The sequence below is a fragment of the Leuciscus leuciscus genome (assembly GCF_965113295.1).
Source record: "Leuciscus leuciscus genome assembly, chromosome: 23".
In the NCBI taxonomy this organism is placed as follows: Eukaryota; Metazoa; Chordata; class Actinopteri; order Cypriniformes; family Leuciscidae; genus Leuciscus; species Leuciscus leuciscus.
The window spans coordinates 1,270,271-1,288,494 of record NC_138747.1 but is presented as its reverse complement, the minus strand read 5'-3'; the positions used below and the strand labels follow the sequence as shown (position 1 = coordinate 1,288,494).

The window sequence follows — 18,224 nt, the reverse complement described above, 5'->3', positions numbered from 1 at the left end:
TCCCTGAAACGCCTCCATTGTAGTCTTGAGTTTCTTCCGGGAACGAACACGTCACAATATTCCTCATTATAATAATTCATATGCAGAATAAAGGGGCGGGGCCTGGTTGAGTTAGTTAGTAGTGTGTTAAACTGGCGGTTATGGAACTGGGCGGGACATTTCCCGAACACACTCGAAGCACTCGACCAATCACAACACACTGCTCCGGCCGACCAATCAGAGCACAGTGTGCTTTTCAGAAGGAGGGGCTTCATAGAGACAGGAAGTAAACAGAGCGTTACTGACAGACTGGGAAGAGAGGAGCTGCAACAATGGAGAATATGAGGAAAATTATGTATTTTTTAACAATCAAGCATGAAATAAAGCAGTTTTTAATACTTTCACATCAAAAGTTCATTGTCACACAACCTATTTTCAACCACATCTTGTTGTCAACCTAAAAAACTTGAGTATATCGACTCAAGGACATTTAGCTTTCGTCAGATGCCTTTCAATCATAATTCAGATCACTCCTTATATCGTTCTCTGTGGTCTGGGCTTCATCAGATCTAGAACGGTCTGTTTCTGGAGCGTGTGTTGATGATTCCCAGCACTGAGAAAGCACTGGCCGCTGCCGTCACCAAACTGATGGCGCCGATCGCCCGTGACGCCTGTCAACATAGAAAATCACACAATATCACATAAACAGCCTCGTTCCCAATCAGAACAACAAATTATTGTTTTATTAATACAGTGATGTGCGTCTGACTAATTACCATATTCATCTATCATGTATTTACATGGTACTTGACAGCATTTTTGGCATCAGACATTTCTCTGGATCACCCATGATGCTTCAAAATGCATCCTAGGTAAGGAAAATGTGGCAAAATGCCATATCAAAGTGCACATTTTTTCATGATGCTGATTGAATACCTATAGAAGCTTGTTTCCGCCACACAATGACAAATAAAAAAAGGTAATTGCGACTTTTTATCTCACAATTGCGAGTTATAAAGTCAGAATTGTGTGATATAAAGTCAGAATTGAGATATAAAGTCACAATTGTGTGATAGAAAGTCGCAATTATCTTTCAAAATGTTTAATTTTGTGGCGGAAACAAGCTTCCATAAATACCAAATTCCTGGAACATGGTAATAATGTGGTATTTGTGGTTAGCCTGACCTGTTCAGACACGCCCTCGCCGTAGCGAAGAAGAGTGACGAAGTGTTCACAGTTGCTGCCCAGCAGGTCATATGACACCTCCTGTCCAATGAGGAGCTGAGCTCGCTGGATGATCTCAGAGACGGGCAGCGGCGTGTGATTGTCATCATATTTATTGTTGATCCTGTATGAATCTGCTCCCACAACCTCCTTTAAGAGCTGCATGCGGACCACGGCCTTACGACTGAACACTGACTTCACACTCGACATGGCAGCGGCCTGACCCTCATCTGACGGAGGAACACACGGTTAAAGACTAAATATCATGCATTTGGACACAGTTTTAACATAAAGGAATAAACTTAACGTGATGCAAATGTTTCAGTCATACATAAATGAAACTGTTTTTGTAATAGTACAAATAAACTGTTTTAAGCTTTATTTATTTATGATCAATAAATCCTATTTGAATACTGAATATTGCTTGTTACACATAGCTAGCCATGTTTTCATATTTTGTAACTGATTAACAGATTTATGCTGATTCTAAGCAATTTCAATGAATGCATTTTGAAAATGTGATTATTCTGTGGTAAAAATCCAGCTTTTAATGTTGTTTATGTGTGTATGTGGTGTGTTTAATATGCTTTAAGACAAACCATGTGTAAGTTCATAAGTCGACACCATTGCTGAGTATTTCCTCCTTAAAACTGCAGTGAACCAAAGACAGTCTCAAACACACGCTTTGAAATCGCTGGTGTTTCTGACGTCACAAACTACCTTGTAACCAATCAGATCAACGTGTGATCGTCAACCAGTGGATCTCTGAGCTGAGTGAGTGAGTGGAGGCGGGGCTCATTTGCATATTCATAGAACCACGCATACTAAATGAGGCGAGGGTGTCGAGTTACATTCAAGATATTTTAAGGCATGAATAATTTTTTTTCAAGGAAAAAACTTTAAATATGTCATTTTGGTGATCAAACATGAGTTTTAAAGGATCAAATTATTGACTACAGGGGGACTTGGAAAAAATTAAATAGATGCAAATATAGTTAATAATAAACTATGCCATTATAATGACCCATTTCATTCATGTATATGACTGACAGATATGTGTCATATTACGTTTATTTATGTTAAAACTGTTGGTAACACTTTACAATAAGGTCTCATTAGTTAACATTGGCTAATGCATTATTAACTAACATTAACTAACAACGAGCAATATGTTAGTTACAGTATTTATTCATCTGTGTTAATGATAGTTCATTAAAAAAATATGATTGTTCATTGTTAGTTCATGGTTATTAAATAATAGATACTGATACAATATTTTTATTATTATTATGTTTTAGTAAATGTTCATGTTAAGTAATGAAGTTAACTAATGTAACCTTGCTGTAAAGTGTTACTAAATCTGTTTAATCCAAATGAATGGAGATTTGATATGCCATTCAGATCCATAAATCTTAAATTCAGGCCTAAATATTATTCTGAGCTCATCTTTGAGTCACGATGACGCCACTGACCGACAGGAGTGAGGTTGATGATGTAACCGTCTCCCAGGTAAAGAGCCCAGTGCTGATAGGCTGGTCTGAAGATCTCGATGAGGTCACCAGGCTGGGGTTCCTCGTTCGACTGATAATTATCAGGTTCACTGGAGGCCATCTGAAGCAAACAGAGGAATATTAGAAAACTCACAGTCAGAAGATAGGATAAAAATGACATCGGAGTTTACTTTCAGACGTTTGTATTTTATGCGTGATGTTTCTTTAACAATAACAGAACCTTTTTTTTTTTTTTGATAAAAAATAAAAATAAAAATGTATTGCTTGAACAACAATTACAGAACAAGAACAAAAAATAAAAATAAATAAATAAAAATATATAAAAATGCCAGGGTTAAAGGAGCTGTATGTAAGAAATGTATTTCAATTAATCATAAAATGGCCCTGATATGTCACTAGACATTAAGAAATCATGTTCATTTCAAATACTTATATCACTGACAACAGTAGTCCGGCCAGGATATTGTCATTTAAAAGTGAAGTTGCAGCCCTCAACTGATGTTGATGATGTCATGTTGTGTTTTGGCCTGAAGCTCCACCCTCCACCTATCTACCAATCACGAAGTCAGTAGTGTTTCGGCATTGGGGTTGCCAGCTCTGCTCTAGTTACCACAGCTATACACAGCCTACGTTCCTGCTGGATCCTCCAGCCTATCTGGCAACCTGGAGTCAGGGGGGAGGGGGAGGGGATACACCGCTCTACAGTAATTTGAAAGTGATTGCAGTACCAGTTTTGGCCACAATCTTACATACGGCTCCTTTAAGGATACAAAAATATAAAATACAAAAAAGTGAGTAAAAACAAAACTAAATAATAGACCAAACAAACAATATTTTTGTTTGACTTGACATTTCACAAAATCTTAAATGTATTCAACAAATTAATGGTTTAACAGCTTTTTTTGTTTGTAATGTCCTTAATGGAAACCATATAATTTTCTAATTCTTTCAATACCACATAAAAAAGAGATTTCTGATTACTAAATTTACACCGATGTATATGAAACTTAACACAAGATTAATAATGTACGCTTCATTTTCCAGACTCTTTAATTTAACAGACCTACATTTGATTATTGATGTTTTCCATTTAGTAGATTGTTGGCTTTAATTTTTTTCCAAGAAGCTTCTTTGATCCGCAGATTAAAAGGAAAAACTCAGATAATTGTGATCTTTCACCATTAAAGGCCCTCTCACGCTATATTAATGTATTATCATCCACAACATCAGCGCACAATATCGTTCTGTGTTTATCATAAGCGCTGCAGTTTTTGTGTGTCTGTCGCTTTAAATGCTCGAGCGCTTTAAAGCAGGATGGATTCTGATTGGCTGTCAGTGTTTTTATCGTTAATCAGCTGGTAAAACATCTGAAAGTGATTCGATTGATATTGTTTCTCTGTGCCGTTATCGTTATAGTCTTGATGTGGACTCTGCTATTCTTTTTTATTACATGGCTGGTTGAATTCTAATGTATAATGTGGTGTGTTATGTCTTGATAACAGACGCTGCTGAGTATAACACACCGTTGCCATGAAAAACAGAGCGTTGCTATGGACTATTTTCTTTAGCGGAAGCAATACAATCGTTTTTAAATCAATAAACTCCTTTTTAAATCAATATTTTATGTCAAATTATTTATTTATTTTGTAGGTAGCCATGTAATAATGGGGATAATGTAGAGCGAGGCGGTTGTAGCGAATACAACCCCGACAGGCTGAAGCGTCGGGTCCCGTTCAGCCTGTCGGGGTTGTTATTCGCTATAACCGCCTCGCTCTACATTATCCCTTACATATGTATAACGATTTTTAGAAGAAGAACTATATCTATATCGTTATCGTCCTTGGTGTGAATGGTCTGTGGGAAAACGTAACACTAACAACGTCCGCTCTCGCGCCAACACAACACGTGTGCGTCGAAATCGCGCTGGAGATTAATATTGTGTAAATAAAGTGGTAAATTATGCTTGTTTGTTTTCTGCCAAGAGCGTCGCTTCATCAAATTGAGGTTAAAACACTGAAGTGGGTTACTTTCCATTGATCCATTTAATGGTGTCTTTACTATCTTCTTTTGTAAGTGGTAGTTGCGTAGACTGTCAATGGAGGGACAGAAAGCTCTCAGATTCCATCAGAAAGATCTTCATTAGTGTTCTGAAGATGAACAGAAGTCTTACAGGTGTGGAACGACATGAGGGTGAGTAATTACTGACAGTATGTTCATTTTTGGGTGAACTAGGCCTATCCATTTAGGTCAAACACTGACTCTAATATTTTCAGAATCAATATTATAATTTTGTTGTATTTTTAGCTTGTCTGTCGAATCCAGAATCATAACTTTAGACACTTACTTGGTTTATAACAAATCCTGTATAGTAACATTCACTTGCCCATTATTTTCCCACAACGCTGTTCAACGCATTTTAAAGTACACTTTTAGTGTGAAATTACAGTATATTCCAATTAATAATTAATAAAAGGTTATAATTTGTTGATTGTCTCCATTGTTGTGTTTTGTATGTCTAGTATTGATGTCTGTCCATCATTAAGTGATGGAAGAAAAAACATCTTGTGTTACAAATCTCAGCAGCTGCTTTACTATTGGGAAATATCCATCTACAAACAATTATGAATTTGAATGAAGATATTGGTAAATCTGAATGCTGAAATAACACTAATAATAGTAAAGATTGACCAACTTAAAAATCAGCCAATTCGCTTATTTTACATTCTAGCCTGTCATTGTTTTCTGACTTGGCTTGATCAGAAATTTGAATATGAATATACAAGGTCCAAGATCCCAAGCGACAGGAACACTGATCACCAGTATAATGACTTCAAACAATTACAGTGGTAAACAAGATAATTCCTTACAATGGCATTTCTTATCATGTGAATTCACAGTAAAACAAGAGCAGTATTACTGTGATGTCAGCATCATTTTGACATGATTACCAGTCATTTGTAAGAAAATGACCCAGCATTCATTCATTTGACTGTAAATTTCATACTACAGTAATTAATTGTAAAATAATACTCTTTAATCCTGTAAATTCCTAGTCATTTTTTTTCTTGTTTGCTCACATTAACAGTTCTTCTATGTTGATTATCCATCATCCCAAAGCATAATTCTGCACTTTCTGAGGGAAAAATAAAAAGGGATCATCAGACAACACTGAAATCAATACTAATATAACATTTCTGAACATGTTTAACGTTTCTGAGTGTGTAAAGTGAGCTGTGATGTGAAAACAGCCAGAGAATGCTGGAGTAACACAAGACAATGAAAAGGGTCACCGTTACACAAACACACGTAAACACAAGCTCTTACAACACTCACAATGGCATGCAAATAATAGAGAAACAAGTGGAAAAGAGGCATGAAACATTTCAGTGTTTATCAGCTGGACAGACATATAATTAACATTTGCATCCTAATCATGTTATTGGACTATTCCTTAAAACTAATGAATATAAAATAGATTTCATTTTAATCTCAAATATGCTCAGGAACGGTTTTATTGTCCAGCATATTCCTCAAGAACTGAGTTAATAAAGTCAGAACCGGCTGTTATACTTACTTATTAGCAGATTTCATCATCAGGTCAGAATGATTTCAACACTCCATCGGATATATCCGTGTGATCCCAGAGAAACAAGTGTGTGTGTGTGTGTGTGTGTGTAGCGAGAGGAGATTCCAGAGCTGCTGCTGCTTCTGCTGAACGATCTGAACTCACTGAGCTTCTGCTGCGGTCACTCACGGGTCACTCTGGCATTGTGTGGCGCAGCACCTGTGGAGTCAAAATAATGCCACAGATGTTTGCACATTTTTTTTTAAAACTGTTGTTTTGCCAACCAAAATAAAGAATTTACAGAAGAGGATTAGGGCCAAGCAATAATAAAAAATAAAACCATCTCGAGATTAAAGTCATTATAATGGGAGATTAAACTCGTTAAATTTCGAGAGAAAAAAAAGTCGAAATACAATCTTGAGAATAAACTCATAAAATTTCGAGAATAAAGTCGTTGTGTTTTGGGAAAAAACTCATAAAATTTTGAGAAAAAAACCTCAAAATACAATCTTGAGAATAAACTCATTGCATTTTGAGAATAAAGTCGTTGTGTTTCGAGAAAAAACTCGTTAAATTTCTAGAAAAAAAACTTGAAAAACAATCTTGAGAAAAAAATCGTTAAATTTCTAGAAAAAAAGTCGAAAAACAATCTTGAGAATAAACTCATTAAATATCGAGAATAAAGTCGTTGTTTAGAGAAAAAACTCGTTACATTTCGAGAAAAAAGTCGAAATAATCGTGAGAATAAACTCATTGCATTTCGAGAATAAAGTCGTTGTGTTTCGAGAAAAAACTCGTTAAATTTCGAGAAAAAAACTTGAAATACAATCTTGAGAAAAAAGTCGTTAAATTTCTAGAAAAAAAGTCGAAAAACAATCTTGAGAATAAACTCATTAAATATCGAGAATAAAGTCGTTGTTTAGAGAAAAAACTCGTTACATTTCGAGAAAAAAGTCGAAATAATCGTGAGAATAAACTCATTAAATTTAGAGAAAAAAAACTCGAAATACAATCTTGAGAATAAAGTCGTTGTGTTTCGAGAAAAGAAGTCGAAATAAAAACCACAATAAAGAATTGCAAAAGAAAAATGTTGTATTGAGAGAAAAAAAGTCAAGCTGCTGTGAGTGAGTGGAGGCGGGGCTCATTTGCATATTCATAGAACCGCATATACTAAATAAGACATGGGTGTCGATTTACTACATTCAAGATATTTTAAGGCATAAAGACATTTTTTTCAAGGAACATTTTTTTAAATATGTAATTTTGGTGATCAAAGATGAGTTTTAAGGGATAAAATTATTGACTAAAGGGGGGATTCATGCCATCAATGTGTTAAGTCATGTTAAAGGTACAATATGTAAGAATTTTGCATTAAAATATCCCAAAATCTCAAGGCCAGTGTTATATATTTTGTTAAGTTGATTACTTACAATATCCCAAATGTTTCCAACTATTTTTAAATCGTGAGAAAATTGCGATTTTAACCAAGGAAACGGGGCGTTAGAGCAGGGGTGAGCTGGGAGTCGCCAGTCAATTGCGTCATATCCGCGTCACCCTCGGTTTCCGCTCGTACTGCGTGGAGTCCTGGACAAATGCGGAAGTTGTAGGCCTAGTTGTAGCGTCTATCAAGCTACAAACTTTAGCTTGTTTCTTGCAGTCGTTATGGTACACAATTATTCTTTACCGATTGCTGCTGGTTCTGTCGACAAAGCATGCTTAATTTTATATTTTCCAAATGTAGCATTCGGTAATAGTTATGTTTATGTAAGGAAAGTATTATTGCTTTAGATTTGTGTTTAGTTTATTGACATTGTTTATCACGTCTGGTGTTTATGGCCATGTAAATAAACATAGCATGTGTTATACATAAAGATTAATCAGTATTTTGGCAAATGATGTGGGCATGTTCGAATGTACTTTTACAACAATTGTTTAGAACATGTAAAACTGCGCAGCGTTATCACAACAATGAATTCAACAAATACAGTAACATCTATGAAGTATTAAACCTTACTTTTCTTGCGGTTAATTCATTTTAATGAAATAAAAGTGTGATGAGGTTTAAGAGTCAGGAAGGAAGAAGACGCGTCGTCGTGACTGGGACTCGTACTTTATTAAAATAAAGCAAAACAAACAAAAGCCGCGCACAACGCGCATTCACTGTGGCAACGGCGACGGCACAAAACAGTTCAAAAATGAGAGCTCGGATCCACCGGTTTTCTTCCTCTGCGTCCAATTTTCTCCCCAGTCTCTCTCTCGTTCCAGCGCGGCTTATAAGCGGTCTCTCCACGCCGATCACTGCAATAAGACACAGGTGCATTTGCACTTGACCTACTTGCTCGTCTCTTTTCTCTCCCATCACAGACCGCGCTGAACCATGCCCCCCTCGCCACAAAAAGCATGTCATTAAACGCAACATTTATAAAAATAGAACTTAGCCTCATCCATGAACATGATTTTTCGATTCCCGTATGACTGATTTACATCCACGGTGGAGTTTAAAACGACAGTTCCCATCATTCCACGCTCCTTCACATCGTCATCAAGCTACGCCGTTGTTGTTGTTTGGAATGTAGCGCCCTCTAGCGGCAAAAATTCTTGCATATTGTACCTTTAAGTCATGTTTACAATGTGTTAAAACCTGCCAATTCATGGTAACAACGTGCTAAAACATTCTAACATGCTAAATCATGATAGCAACCTGTTAAAACACGCTAGCAAAACATGCTAATTTAAACCTAGTAGCTGTGTTACTGTATTTGTTATGTCATTTGCATGTTTGTATTTTTATAATCTGTTTACTTTGTGTTGTAGCTCTTTGGACATGATAAAGGCGCGTTATAAATAAAATGTATTATTATTAATGTGAATTTCTGAACTAATAAGAATTGGGTTTGTTTTTAAAGGCCCACTGAATTTCCACTGAAACAGGAAGACAGGGCGGGACATATTAAACAGCTCCTCCCCTTTTTTGAAAACAGCCAATAGCGTTTTGTTTATATCACAGCTCTGCAGTTTCCTCCTAATCTCTAACCTTTTCTCCTCCTAATCTCCTCCATATCACTTTAAAATATATATTTAAAATATAGGAGACTAAATATTTATATAAATATATATACATATATATACATACATACATATATATATATATATATATATATATATATATATATATATATATATATATATATATATATATATATCAAATATATTTTAGTATGAATATTATATATTCATACTAAAAGCCAAAAAACGTCTATTTTGATTTCATGGGGACTTTAAATCATAGACAGTATAAATCAGTCAGATTTTACCAGAAGTGCCTTCACTCTCCAGCAGGTGTCAGCAGTGACACTGCGCATGTCTGCTCTCCTCCTCTAAACGTTTAATTTATAAAATGACAAACACAATCTTCGCTTCTGTTTATCTTGTTATATCCAAACATCCCAATCAGTTTGTGTATGTCTAACAAATGAAGATGTGTTTTACAGAATTATTCGATCTCGCGACACCAGCCAGTCTCTAGTCAACCTGCATTCCATTCTCGCGAGAGTAGAGGATTGTTTCGATGCATGAGGGTGAGTCCCCTCATTCTCGCGAGACTCTCCCCTGTTCAATACACCCCGTTTGTAAATCTCGCGATAGTGTGAGCGGAAGATGGCAGATGGCTCTTCCTCGTAGGGTGTGTGAGTGTGTGTCGTTTGTTTACCGTTAGATGCGTCGCCCCGGTGCGTGTTTCATTCCCGTCCGTCTCCGTTGAGTCACCGGACAGTGTTCATGTTGTGCGGGCTGCTGTTTTCCACCGCTCATCTGTGTAAATATGACGGGAGAGAAGATCCGCTCGGTGCGCAAAGAGCGCAAGGCGGGTTTGGATCTGCTGGAGCCGGACGAGGAACCGGCGGCCACCGGGCCGATAAAAGCCAACCGAGGCAGCAAGATCTTCAGCGGCAGCAACCACAAGATCACCCGATCCAGTTCTCAGCAGAACCAGAACCACGGGGACACTGACAGCGCGTACCCCGTGCATGAGTGTGTGTTCAGGGGAGACGTGAGGAGGCTGTCATCGCTCATCCGAACTCAGAACATCGCGCAGAAAGACGTGCACGGTGAGACGTGACCTACAGACACGACAATAAACAAACTATTCGGTCATAATAATCCAGAATCATGCTGATCTAGAACCTCAGGGACTCAAAAACATGGTGATCGAGAATCATAATAATCCAGAATCATGCTGATTTAGAACCTCAGGGACTCAAAAACATGGTGGTCGAGAATCATAATAATCCAGAATCATGATAATCTAGAACCTGAGGGACTTGAAAACATGATGATTGAGAGTAATAATAATCCAGAATCATGCTGATCTAGAACCTCAGGGACTCAAAAACATGGTGATCGAGAGTCATAATAATCCAGAACCATGCTGGTCTAGAACCTCAGGGACTCAAAAACATGGTGATCGAGAATCATAATAACCAGAATCATGCTGATCTAGAACCTGAGGGACTCAAAAACATGGTGATCGAGAATCATAATAACCAGAATCATGCTGATCTAGAACCTGAGGGACTCAAAAACATGGTGATCGAGAATCATAGTTATCCAGAATCATGCTGGTCTAGAACCTCAGGAACTCAAAAACATGGTGATCAAGAATCATGCTGATCTAGAACCTCAGGGACTCAAAAACATGGTGATCGAGAGTCATAATAATCCAGAATCATGCTGATCTAGAACCTGAGGGACTCAAAAACATGGTGATCGAGAATCATAGTTATCCAGAATCATGCTGGTCTAGAACCTCAGGAACTCAAAAACATGGTGATCAAGAATCATGCTGATCTAGAACCTCAGGGACTCAAAAACATGGTGATCGAGAGTCATAATAATCCAGAATCATGCTTATCTAGAACCTCAGGGACTCGAAAACATGGTGATCGAGAATCATAATAATCCAGAATGATGCTGATCTAGAACCTCAGGGACTCAAAACATGGTGATCGAGAATCATATTAATCCAGAATCATGCTGATCTAGAACCTCAGGGACTCGAAAACATGGTGATCGAGAATCATAATAATCCAGAATCATGATAATCTAGAACCTGAGGGACTTGAAAACATGATGATCTAGAGTCATAATAATCCAGAATCATGCTGATCTAGAACCTCAGGGACTCAAAACATGGTGATCGAGAATCATAATAATCCAGAATCATGCTGATCTAGAACCTCAGGAACTCAAAAACATGGTGGTCGAGAATCATAATAATCCAGAATCATAATGATGTAAAACTGTTATTATTCATAGCCATAATGATAACGATGATCTAGAACTATAATGCGTCAAAAGCATGGTGATCGAGAACCATCATTTTTTTTACATTAAATAAATGTTAAATTACTTAAAATATAGTTGCCTAGGCAACATTTCTCATTTTCAATTACGTTAACTTGAAGTACTAAAATAAGTGAAACTAAAACTATAATAAAATTAATAAAAACTATATAGACATTTAAAAAACTAAATTAATCACTTGACAAAATTTTGAAACTAAAATGAAAGTATAATTCTAAAATCTATTTCAAACTATAAATAGAAACTTATAAATCTCAGTGATGATAAAACAACACTGATATACATCAGCACATTCTCCTGAAGTTTGATCTGATGTAATTTCCTGCTGAACGGTTGATTGGTTGTTGGGCTTGTCCTGACTGTGAATGACTCAGTTTGGTCTTGTCTTACAGGAAACACTCCTCTTCATCTGGCGGTTATGATGGGTCATAAAGGTGAGTAAGGCTCAGTGTTTGATAGGGATCCTCATAATCAGGAATTTTTCAGCCGATACCGATTTCTCGTCATTCATTCTGACACCAATTACGACTGTCAAATAATTTGTCGAATAAAAAAATAAACCCCTGCACGTTCTAATGCAAAAACCGTTCACTGATTCGGTGTTTCCCAGCATGCACTGCAGTATTTTGATGTTAAATACAGGGTTCCCGCGGGGTCTTAAAAAGTAAAAAATTCTGAACTTTCTGAACTTTAAAACGTCTTAAAAACGGACAGATTTTCATCCGAGGTCTTAAATTTCATTTAGTCAGGTCTAAAAAAGGCTTTACCCTCGTTCATTTCCAGAAACGCTGGCCGCAGAAAGTTATTACAAAGTAGAAAGTTATTACAAAGTAGCAAAACAGTATCGAGTCGTAGCCTACAAAGCGGAGCTTTACTGAAACCAATCAGTAAATAAATCTCGTAGCAGAGCCACAGCAAGCGTCTATCGGCGGTGGAAATCCATTAGCCACTAAAACTTCTTCCTCGTTGTGGAGAGCGCAGGGCATGGTTGCATAGCAACGACAGACGCCACGGGAAAACCGGACCAAATTTTACTATTAATAATAAAAGATAAGCTAAAGTGCATTGTAAATGTCAGTAATTTATCTTTTTTTGACTCATTCTTTTTATAAAAAATGATTTAAAGGCTGAAATATGTGAGGTTTATCTTTTTATAAAACCTTTTTTTTGTCAAAACTTTATTTGAACTTGTACATGTTAGTAGATAACATGTTGGAAGACGCTCTTTTAAAATCTGGCAATCATTTTTAATGTTATTATTTTAATCTTTATGTAAACAAAAAGTGCATATTGATGCTAATTTTATTTGTTATTTGCTGGTTAATGCGTGGTGTAGGTCTTACATTTCAATCTTTATGGTCTTAAAATGTCTTAAAAAGGTCTTAAATTTGGCTTACTGAAACCTGCAGGAACCCTGTAAACATGACACAACAACCCCAGTAATGAGTGAAATCACACAGGCCTCAGTGTGTGTCTCTCATTAAGACATCAAACAATCAGTATATTTTTACATAAAGAAAATGAAGCATGTTTTAGGACTATTTAGTTTAATTGTGATTATTAAACACATTTTCACATCAAATTTCAGACTCTTATTCTCAGTAATGCATCATATGTTGTTGTTGTTTTTAACTACTAGAATTTTCATTTGTGATTAGGTTTTAGAATCATAACGCAACATATCCCGCTGTATTTGTCTGTATTTGACTGGACTTCATGAAGTTGATGTTCTCTTTAAAGAATGCTGTGTGTGTGTTTCGTCTGAGCTTGTGAACGCAGGCGGTGTGAAATATTAATGCACGGCTCCCCTGAGTTGACGACTGTACACTCTAATTTCATTAATATACTACAAGCTTATTAATAATTCAAGCGGGTTATTCTCTCTGGTGTTACTGTAAAGGAAGGCGGCGCTCGCTGATGTAGATGTTCAGTCTGAACACGGGCCGGGTTTGTTCTGTTCGGGTCACTCTCTCGTGTGCTGAGAACAAGACACAGTGTGTGTGTGTGTGTGTGTCTCGACCCGTCCTGAGTCGCGGCGTGTGTGTCTCGACCCGTCCTGAGTCGCGGCGTGTGTGTCTCGACCCGTCCTGAGTCGCGGCGTGTGTGTCTCGACCCGTCCTGAGTCGCGGCGTGTGTGTCTCGACCCGTCCTGAGTCGCGGCGTGTGTGTCTCGACCCGTCCTGAGTCGCGACGTGTGTATCGACCCGTCCTGAGTCGCGGCGTGTGTGTCTCGACCCGTCCTGAGTCGCGGCGTGTGTCTCGACCCGTCCTGAGTCGCGGCGTGTGTATCGACCCGTCCTGAGTCGCGGCGTGTGTGTCTCGACCCGTCCTGAGTCGCGGCGTGTGTCTCGACCCGTCCTGAGTCGCGGCGTGTGTATCGACCCGTCCTGAGTCGCGGCGTGTGTCTCGACCCGTCCTGAGTCGCGGCGTGTGTCTCGACCCGTCCTGAGTCGCGGCGTGTGTATCGACCCGTCCTGAGTCGCGGCGTGTGTCTCGACCCGTCCTGAGTCGCGGCGTGTGTCTCGACCCGTCCTGAGTCGCGGCGTGTGTCTCGACCCGTCCTGAGTCGCGGTGTGTGTGTCTCGACCCGTCCTGAGTCGCGGTGTGTGTGTCTCGACCCGTCCTGAGTCGCGGCGTGTGTCTCGACCCGTCCTGAGTCGCGGCGTGTGTATCGACCCGTCCTGAGTCGCGGCGTGTGTGTCTCGACCCGTCCTGAGTCGCGGCGTGTGTCTCGACCCGTCCTGAGTCGCGGTGTGTGTGTCTGGACTACAGTAGTGTTGCACACCCATCCTTCTTCAACTATAATAATATATTTAATTAATTCGAACCAATAGTGCTTATTATACAACCCAAAATATTTGCAACAAGTATTTAAATGAAAACAATAATGATGATAATTATAAAAATCAAATATAAATCTGTAAATAATCCCTTAGCAGAAACAAATGAAAATACATAAGAAAACTGATAGTGATAATTATGCATTTATCACAAAAAAAAAAAAAAAAAAAAAAATATATATATATATAAGCAGTTAATTATAGTGTGGATTATTCTGCACACACACATGGCTTGTGTTTAGTTAAAACTGCAGCAAAAACGCCATTCGAAACAGAACATTTTGACAGTATTAGTAGACCTACGTTTACATTTATTTATATTTATGCATTTGTCTCTGGGGTTTTCAATCTTTTAGAATAGTTTCGATTTTATTTATTTGACTTCTTTATTTTAATCAAATTTATTCATTTAAATCATGTTTTTGAATATTTACTTATTTATTTACATCAAATTGTATTTATTTTAAAAAAATCATTTTAATCAAATGTTTATTTAAATACAATTTTGTTTCAATCTTTTAGAATCTTTTAGATTTAATTTATTTTAATCAAATTTAGTTTTGTATTTTACATCAAATTTTATTTATTTTAATCAATTTATCACTGCATTATTTATTTATTTTAATCAAATGTTTTTGTCTATTTATTTAAATAAAATTTAGTTTATTTTTTTTAAATCAAATGATTTATTTAAATCAGTTTGTGTTGATTTATTTTATCTCAGTGCTGTTTTTAGAACGTCACTTGTCTATAACACACACCTAATGCTCAAAAACAGGAACAAAACAAATTTTATTTTATTTGAATCAATTTGTTTAAATCATATTTTACGTTATGAGTATCTGTTACGTTATGAGTATCTGTTGCGTTATGAGTATCTGTTGCGTTATGAGTATCTGTTGCGTTATGAGTATCTGTTGCGTTATGAGTATCCTGATCTGATCTTCACTTTATGATTCTCTTCATCGACTCAAACACTTTATGCTTGAATTTCTAAATAAAGCCGAACTCGTGCGTGAGCAGAAGTGTGTTGAGCCGAATGTGCGGAGCAGCATTTCTAGCAGAGAGAAGGACATTGTTCTGCACTAACAGGGCAGTGTGTGTGTGTGTGTGTGTGTGTGTGTGTGTGTGTGTGTGTGTGTGTGTGTGTGTGTGTGTGTGTGTGTGTGTGTGTGGCGCTTCATGTGCGCTCAGTTGTAGAAGGTCACAAAACACTTTGGCACTGATACAAACCTGCTGCCCGTCAGTGTGTTTCTCTCAGCGGTTACAGCGAGCCAGAGCTGTGTGTGTGTCTGAGTGGATGGACAGTGTGTGTGTGTGTGTGTGTGTGTCTGAGTGGATGGACAGTGTGTGTGTGTGGGGGCATGTATAGCTGACCAAATGTTCCAGTAAAACTTGAGATTCCCTACTTCATGAGGACTTTTTGCTGGTTCTTACAAGGAAAATTGATTAATAAACATAATAAAATATGTTTTTTTGAAAATGTAAAAATGCAGAAAGTTGTGTGTGATGGGTAAGTTAAGGGTCGGGTTAGTGTGTGTGTGTGTGATGGGTAAGTTTAGGGGTCGGGTTAGTGTGTGTGTGTGTGTGATGGGTAAGTTAAGGGGTCGGGTTAGTGTGTGTGTGTGTGTGTGTGTGTGTGTGTGTGTGTGTGTGTGTGTGTGATGGGTAAGTTTAGGGGTCGGGTTAGTGTGTGTGTGTGTGTGATGGGTAAGTTAAGGGGTCGGGTTAGTGTGTGTGTGTGTGTGATGGGTAAGTTAAGGGGTCGGGTTAGTGTGTGTGTGTGTGTGTGTGTGTGTGTGTGATGGGTAAGTTTAGGGGTCGGGTTAGTGTGTGTGTGTGTGTGTGTGTGTCTGTGTGTGTCTGTGTGTGTGTGATGGGTAAGTTAAGGGGTCGGGTTAGTGTGTGTGTGTGTGTGTGTGTGAGAGAGTGTGTGTGTGTTTGTGAATATGCACAGTATGTGAATTTTCCGTATGCATGAAAACCCAAAGGACCGATGACGACGTGTGACGATACACACACGGCGATGACATGTTTGCGTCAGCATTATACAGTGTGCTGATGTTGGAGTGTCTGAGCTTCTCCAGATCTGCGGTTTAGGGGTAGGGTTAGTGTGTGTGTGTGTGTGTGTGTGTGTGTGTGTGTGTGTCTGTGTGTGTGTGATGGGTAGGTGGAGTGTCTGAGCTTCTCCAGATCTGCGGATCAGTTCCTCTGAGGCACCACAGAAGAAGAGCGATGTTAAATTAAGCTTCTGAACCTCCTTTCATGATTAAATCGGGATCTTTCAGTGGAGCGCTTCCCTCTCTGTGCTGCTTTCATTTCAGTGTCGGACAGTCTCGCTGTGTTTAACTCGCCTACAAACTGTTCACGCTGGAACACATCATAAAACATCAGAGAAAGTGTTAGTTATTAGATGCATAAACTATATTTGACAGACAGAAGTTGCAATCTCTTGAACAGTGTGTGTGTGAGTTTGTTTGTTTGTTTGTGTGTGTGTGTGAGTTTGTTTGTGTGTGTGAGTTGGTAAGTGTGTGTATGAGAGTGTGTGTGAGAGGAGTGAGTGTGTGTTTGTGTTTGTGTGTGTGTGTGTGTCTGAGAGTGTGTGTGAGTGTCTGTGTGTGTGAGAGAGAGGAGTGAGAGTGTGTGTGTCTGAGAGTGTGTGTGTCTGAGAGTGTGTGTGTCTGAGAGTGTGTGTGTCTGAGAGTGTGTGTGTGTGTGTGTGTGTGTGTGTGTGTGTGTGTGTGTGTGTGTGTGTGTGTGTGTGTGAGTGTGTGTGTGTGTGTGAGTGTGTGTGTGTGTCTGAGAGTGTGTGTGTGTGTGTGTGTGTGTGTGTGAGTGAGCGAGTGAATGAGTGTGTGTGTGTGTGTGTGTCTGTCTGAGAGTGTGTGGGTGAGTGTGTGTGTGTGTGTGTGTGTGTGTGTGTGTCTGAGAGTGTGTGTGAGTGTCTGTGTGTGTGAGAGAGAGGAGTGAGAGTGTGTGTGTGTCTGAGAGTGTGTGTGTGTCTTTCTGAGAGTGTGTGGGTGTGGGTGAGTGTGTGTGTGTGTGTCTGTCTGAGAGTGTGTGTGAGTGAGCGAGCGAATGAGTGTGTGTGTGTCTGTCTGAGAGTGTGTGTGTGAGTGAGCGAGCGAATGAGTGTGTGTGTGTCTGTCTGAGAGTGTGTGGGTGAGTGTGTGTGTGTGAGAGAGAGAGTGAACACAATCAAAGGCAATTATAATGTCAAAGCAAATACATATCAGATAAAGAAATACAGTAATAAAATGAAAGAAGTTGATTTCCATCTCTATAAATCATTCATGTAAGGCTGTACGATGATTCACAGTGAGATCCAGTGTTCAGTGTCTGAGCAGAAGTGAAAGGAAGTCTCTCTCTCTCTCTCTCTCTCTCTCTCTCTCTCTCTCTCTCTCTCTCTCTCTCTCTCTCTCTCTCTCTCTCTCTCTCTCTCTCTCTCTCTCCTCCAGAATGTGCTCATCTCCTGCTGGCCCACAATGCACCAGTGAAGGTGAAGAACGCTCAGGGATGGAGTCCGCTCGCCGAGGCCATCAGCTACGGGGACCGCCAGATGAGTACGCCACCTCATCATTTCATATTCTGAATTATTTTTATATTTTCTGTTTTCATTTTAAAGTTTTAGTAATTTTGTTGTGTGTTTTTGTCATTTTAAAAATGTCTACATAGTTTTAATATATTTTTTTGTTTATTTACTTGTAATTATTTTAGTACTTCAACTTAAGCTAAATAATAATG

At 38.5% G+C, this 18,224-nt stretch overlaps 2 protein-coding genes across 4 annotated transcripts in view; one reads left to right on the top strand and one right to left on the bottom strand.

The window, feature by feature from the left end:
• Positions 1-58: 58 nt before the first annotated feature.
• plaat1 (phospholipase A and acyltransferase 1) lies at positions 59-6,473 on the bottom strand. Of its 3 annotated transcripts, XM_082156013.1 has the most exons (5): positions 6,289-6,473; positions 5,792-5,847; positions 2,676-2,814; positions 1,165-1,433; positions 59-650 (listed from the first exon to the last, which is right to left on the bottom strand). In XM_082156013.1, exons 2-5 carry the CDS (start codon positions 5,822-5,824, stop codon positions 549-551), a joined length of 543 nt encoding a protein of 180 aa, XP_082012139.1. In that variant the 5' UTR covers positions 5,825-5,847; positions 6,289-6,473; the 3' UTR covers positions 59-548. The 3 variants fall into 3 exon arrangements, with proteins under 3 accessions (XP_082012139.1, XP_082012140.1, XP_082012138.1); XM_082156014.1 differs by lacking the exon at positions 5,792-5,847; XM_082156012.1 differs by lacking the exons at positions 5,792-5,847; positions 6,289-6,473 and having other exon boundaries at positions 2,676-2,913.
• A 3,450-nt stretch (positions 6,474-9,923) lies between these two features.
• The window catches only part of ankrd13c (ankyrin repeat domain 13C), a 39,638-nt gene continuing 31,337 nt past the window's right edge, over positions 9,924-18,224 (top strand). Inside the window, exons 1-3 of the mRNA XM_082155900.1 lie at positions 9,924-10,385; positions 12,033-12,074; positions 17,939-18,043. Of these exons, the coding sequence (XP_082012026.1) occupies positions 10,100-10,385; positions 12,033-12,074; positions 17,939-18,043 (433 nt within the window). The 5' untranslated portion in view covers positions 9,924-10,099. The remainder of the gene's footprint in view (positions 10,386-12,032; positions 12,075-17,938; positions 18,044-18,224) is intronic.

Bases quoted from the DNA above. Each gene is read 5' to 3' on its own strand.
- plaat1 (XM_082156012.1), bottom strand. From the start codon at position 2,874: ATGTCATTTTTATCCTATCTTCTGACTGTGAGTTTTCTAATATTCCTC. The intron at 1,434-2,675 runs GTCAGTGGCGTC...TTCCTCCGTCAG, and splicing joins CATCAACCTCACTCCTGTCG to ATGAGGGTCAGGCCGCTGCC. The intron at 651-1,164 runs GTCAGGCTAACC...CTATGTTGACAG, and splicing joins GCGAGGGCGTGTCTGAACAG to GCGTCACGGGCGATCGGCGC.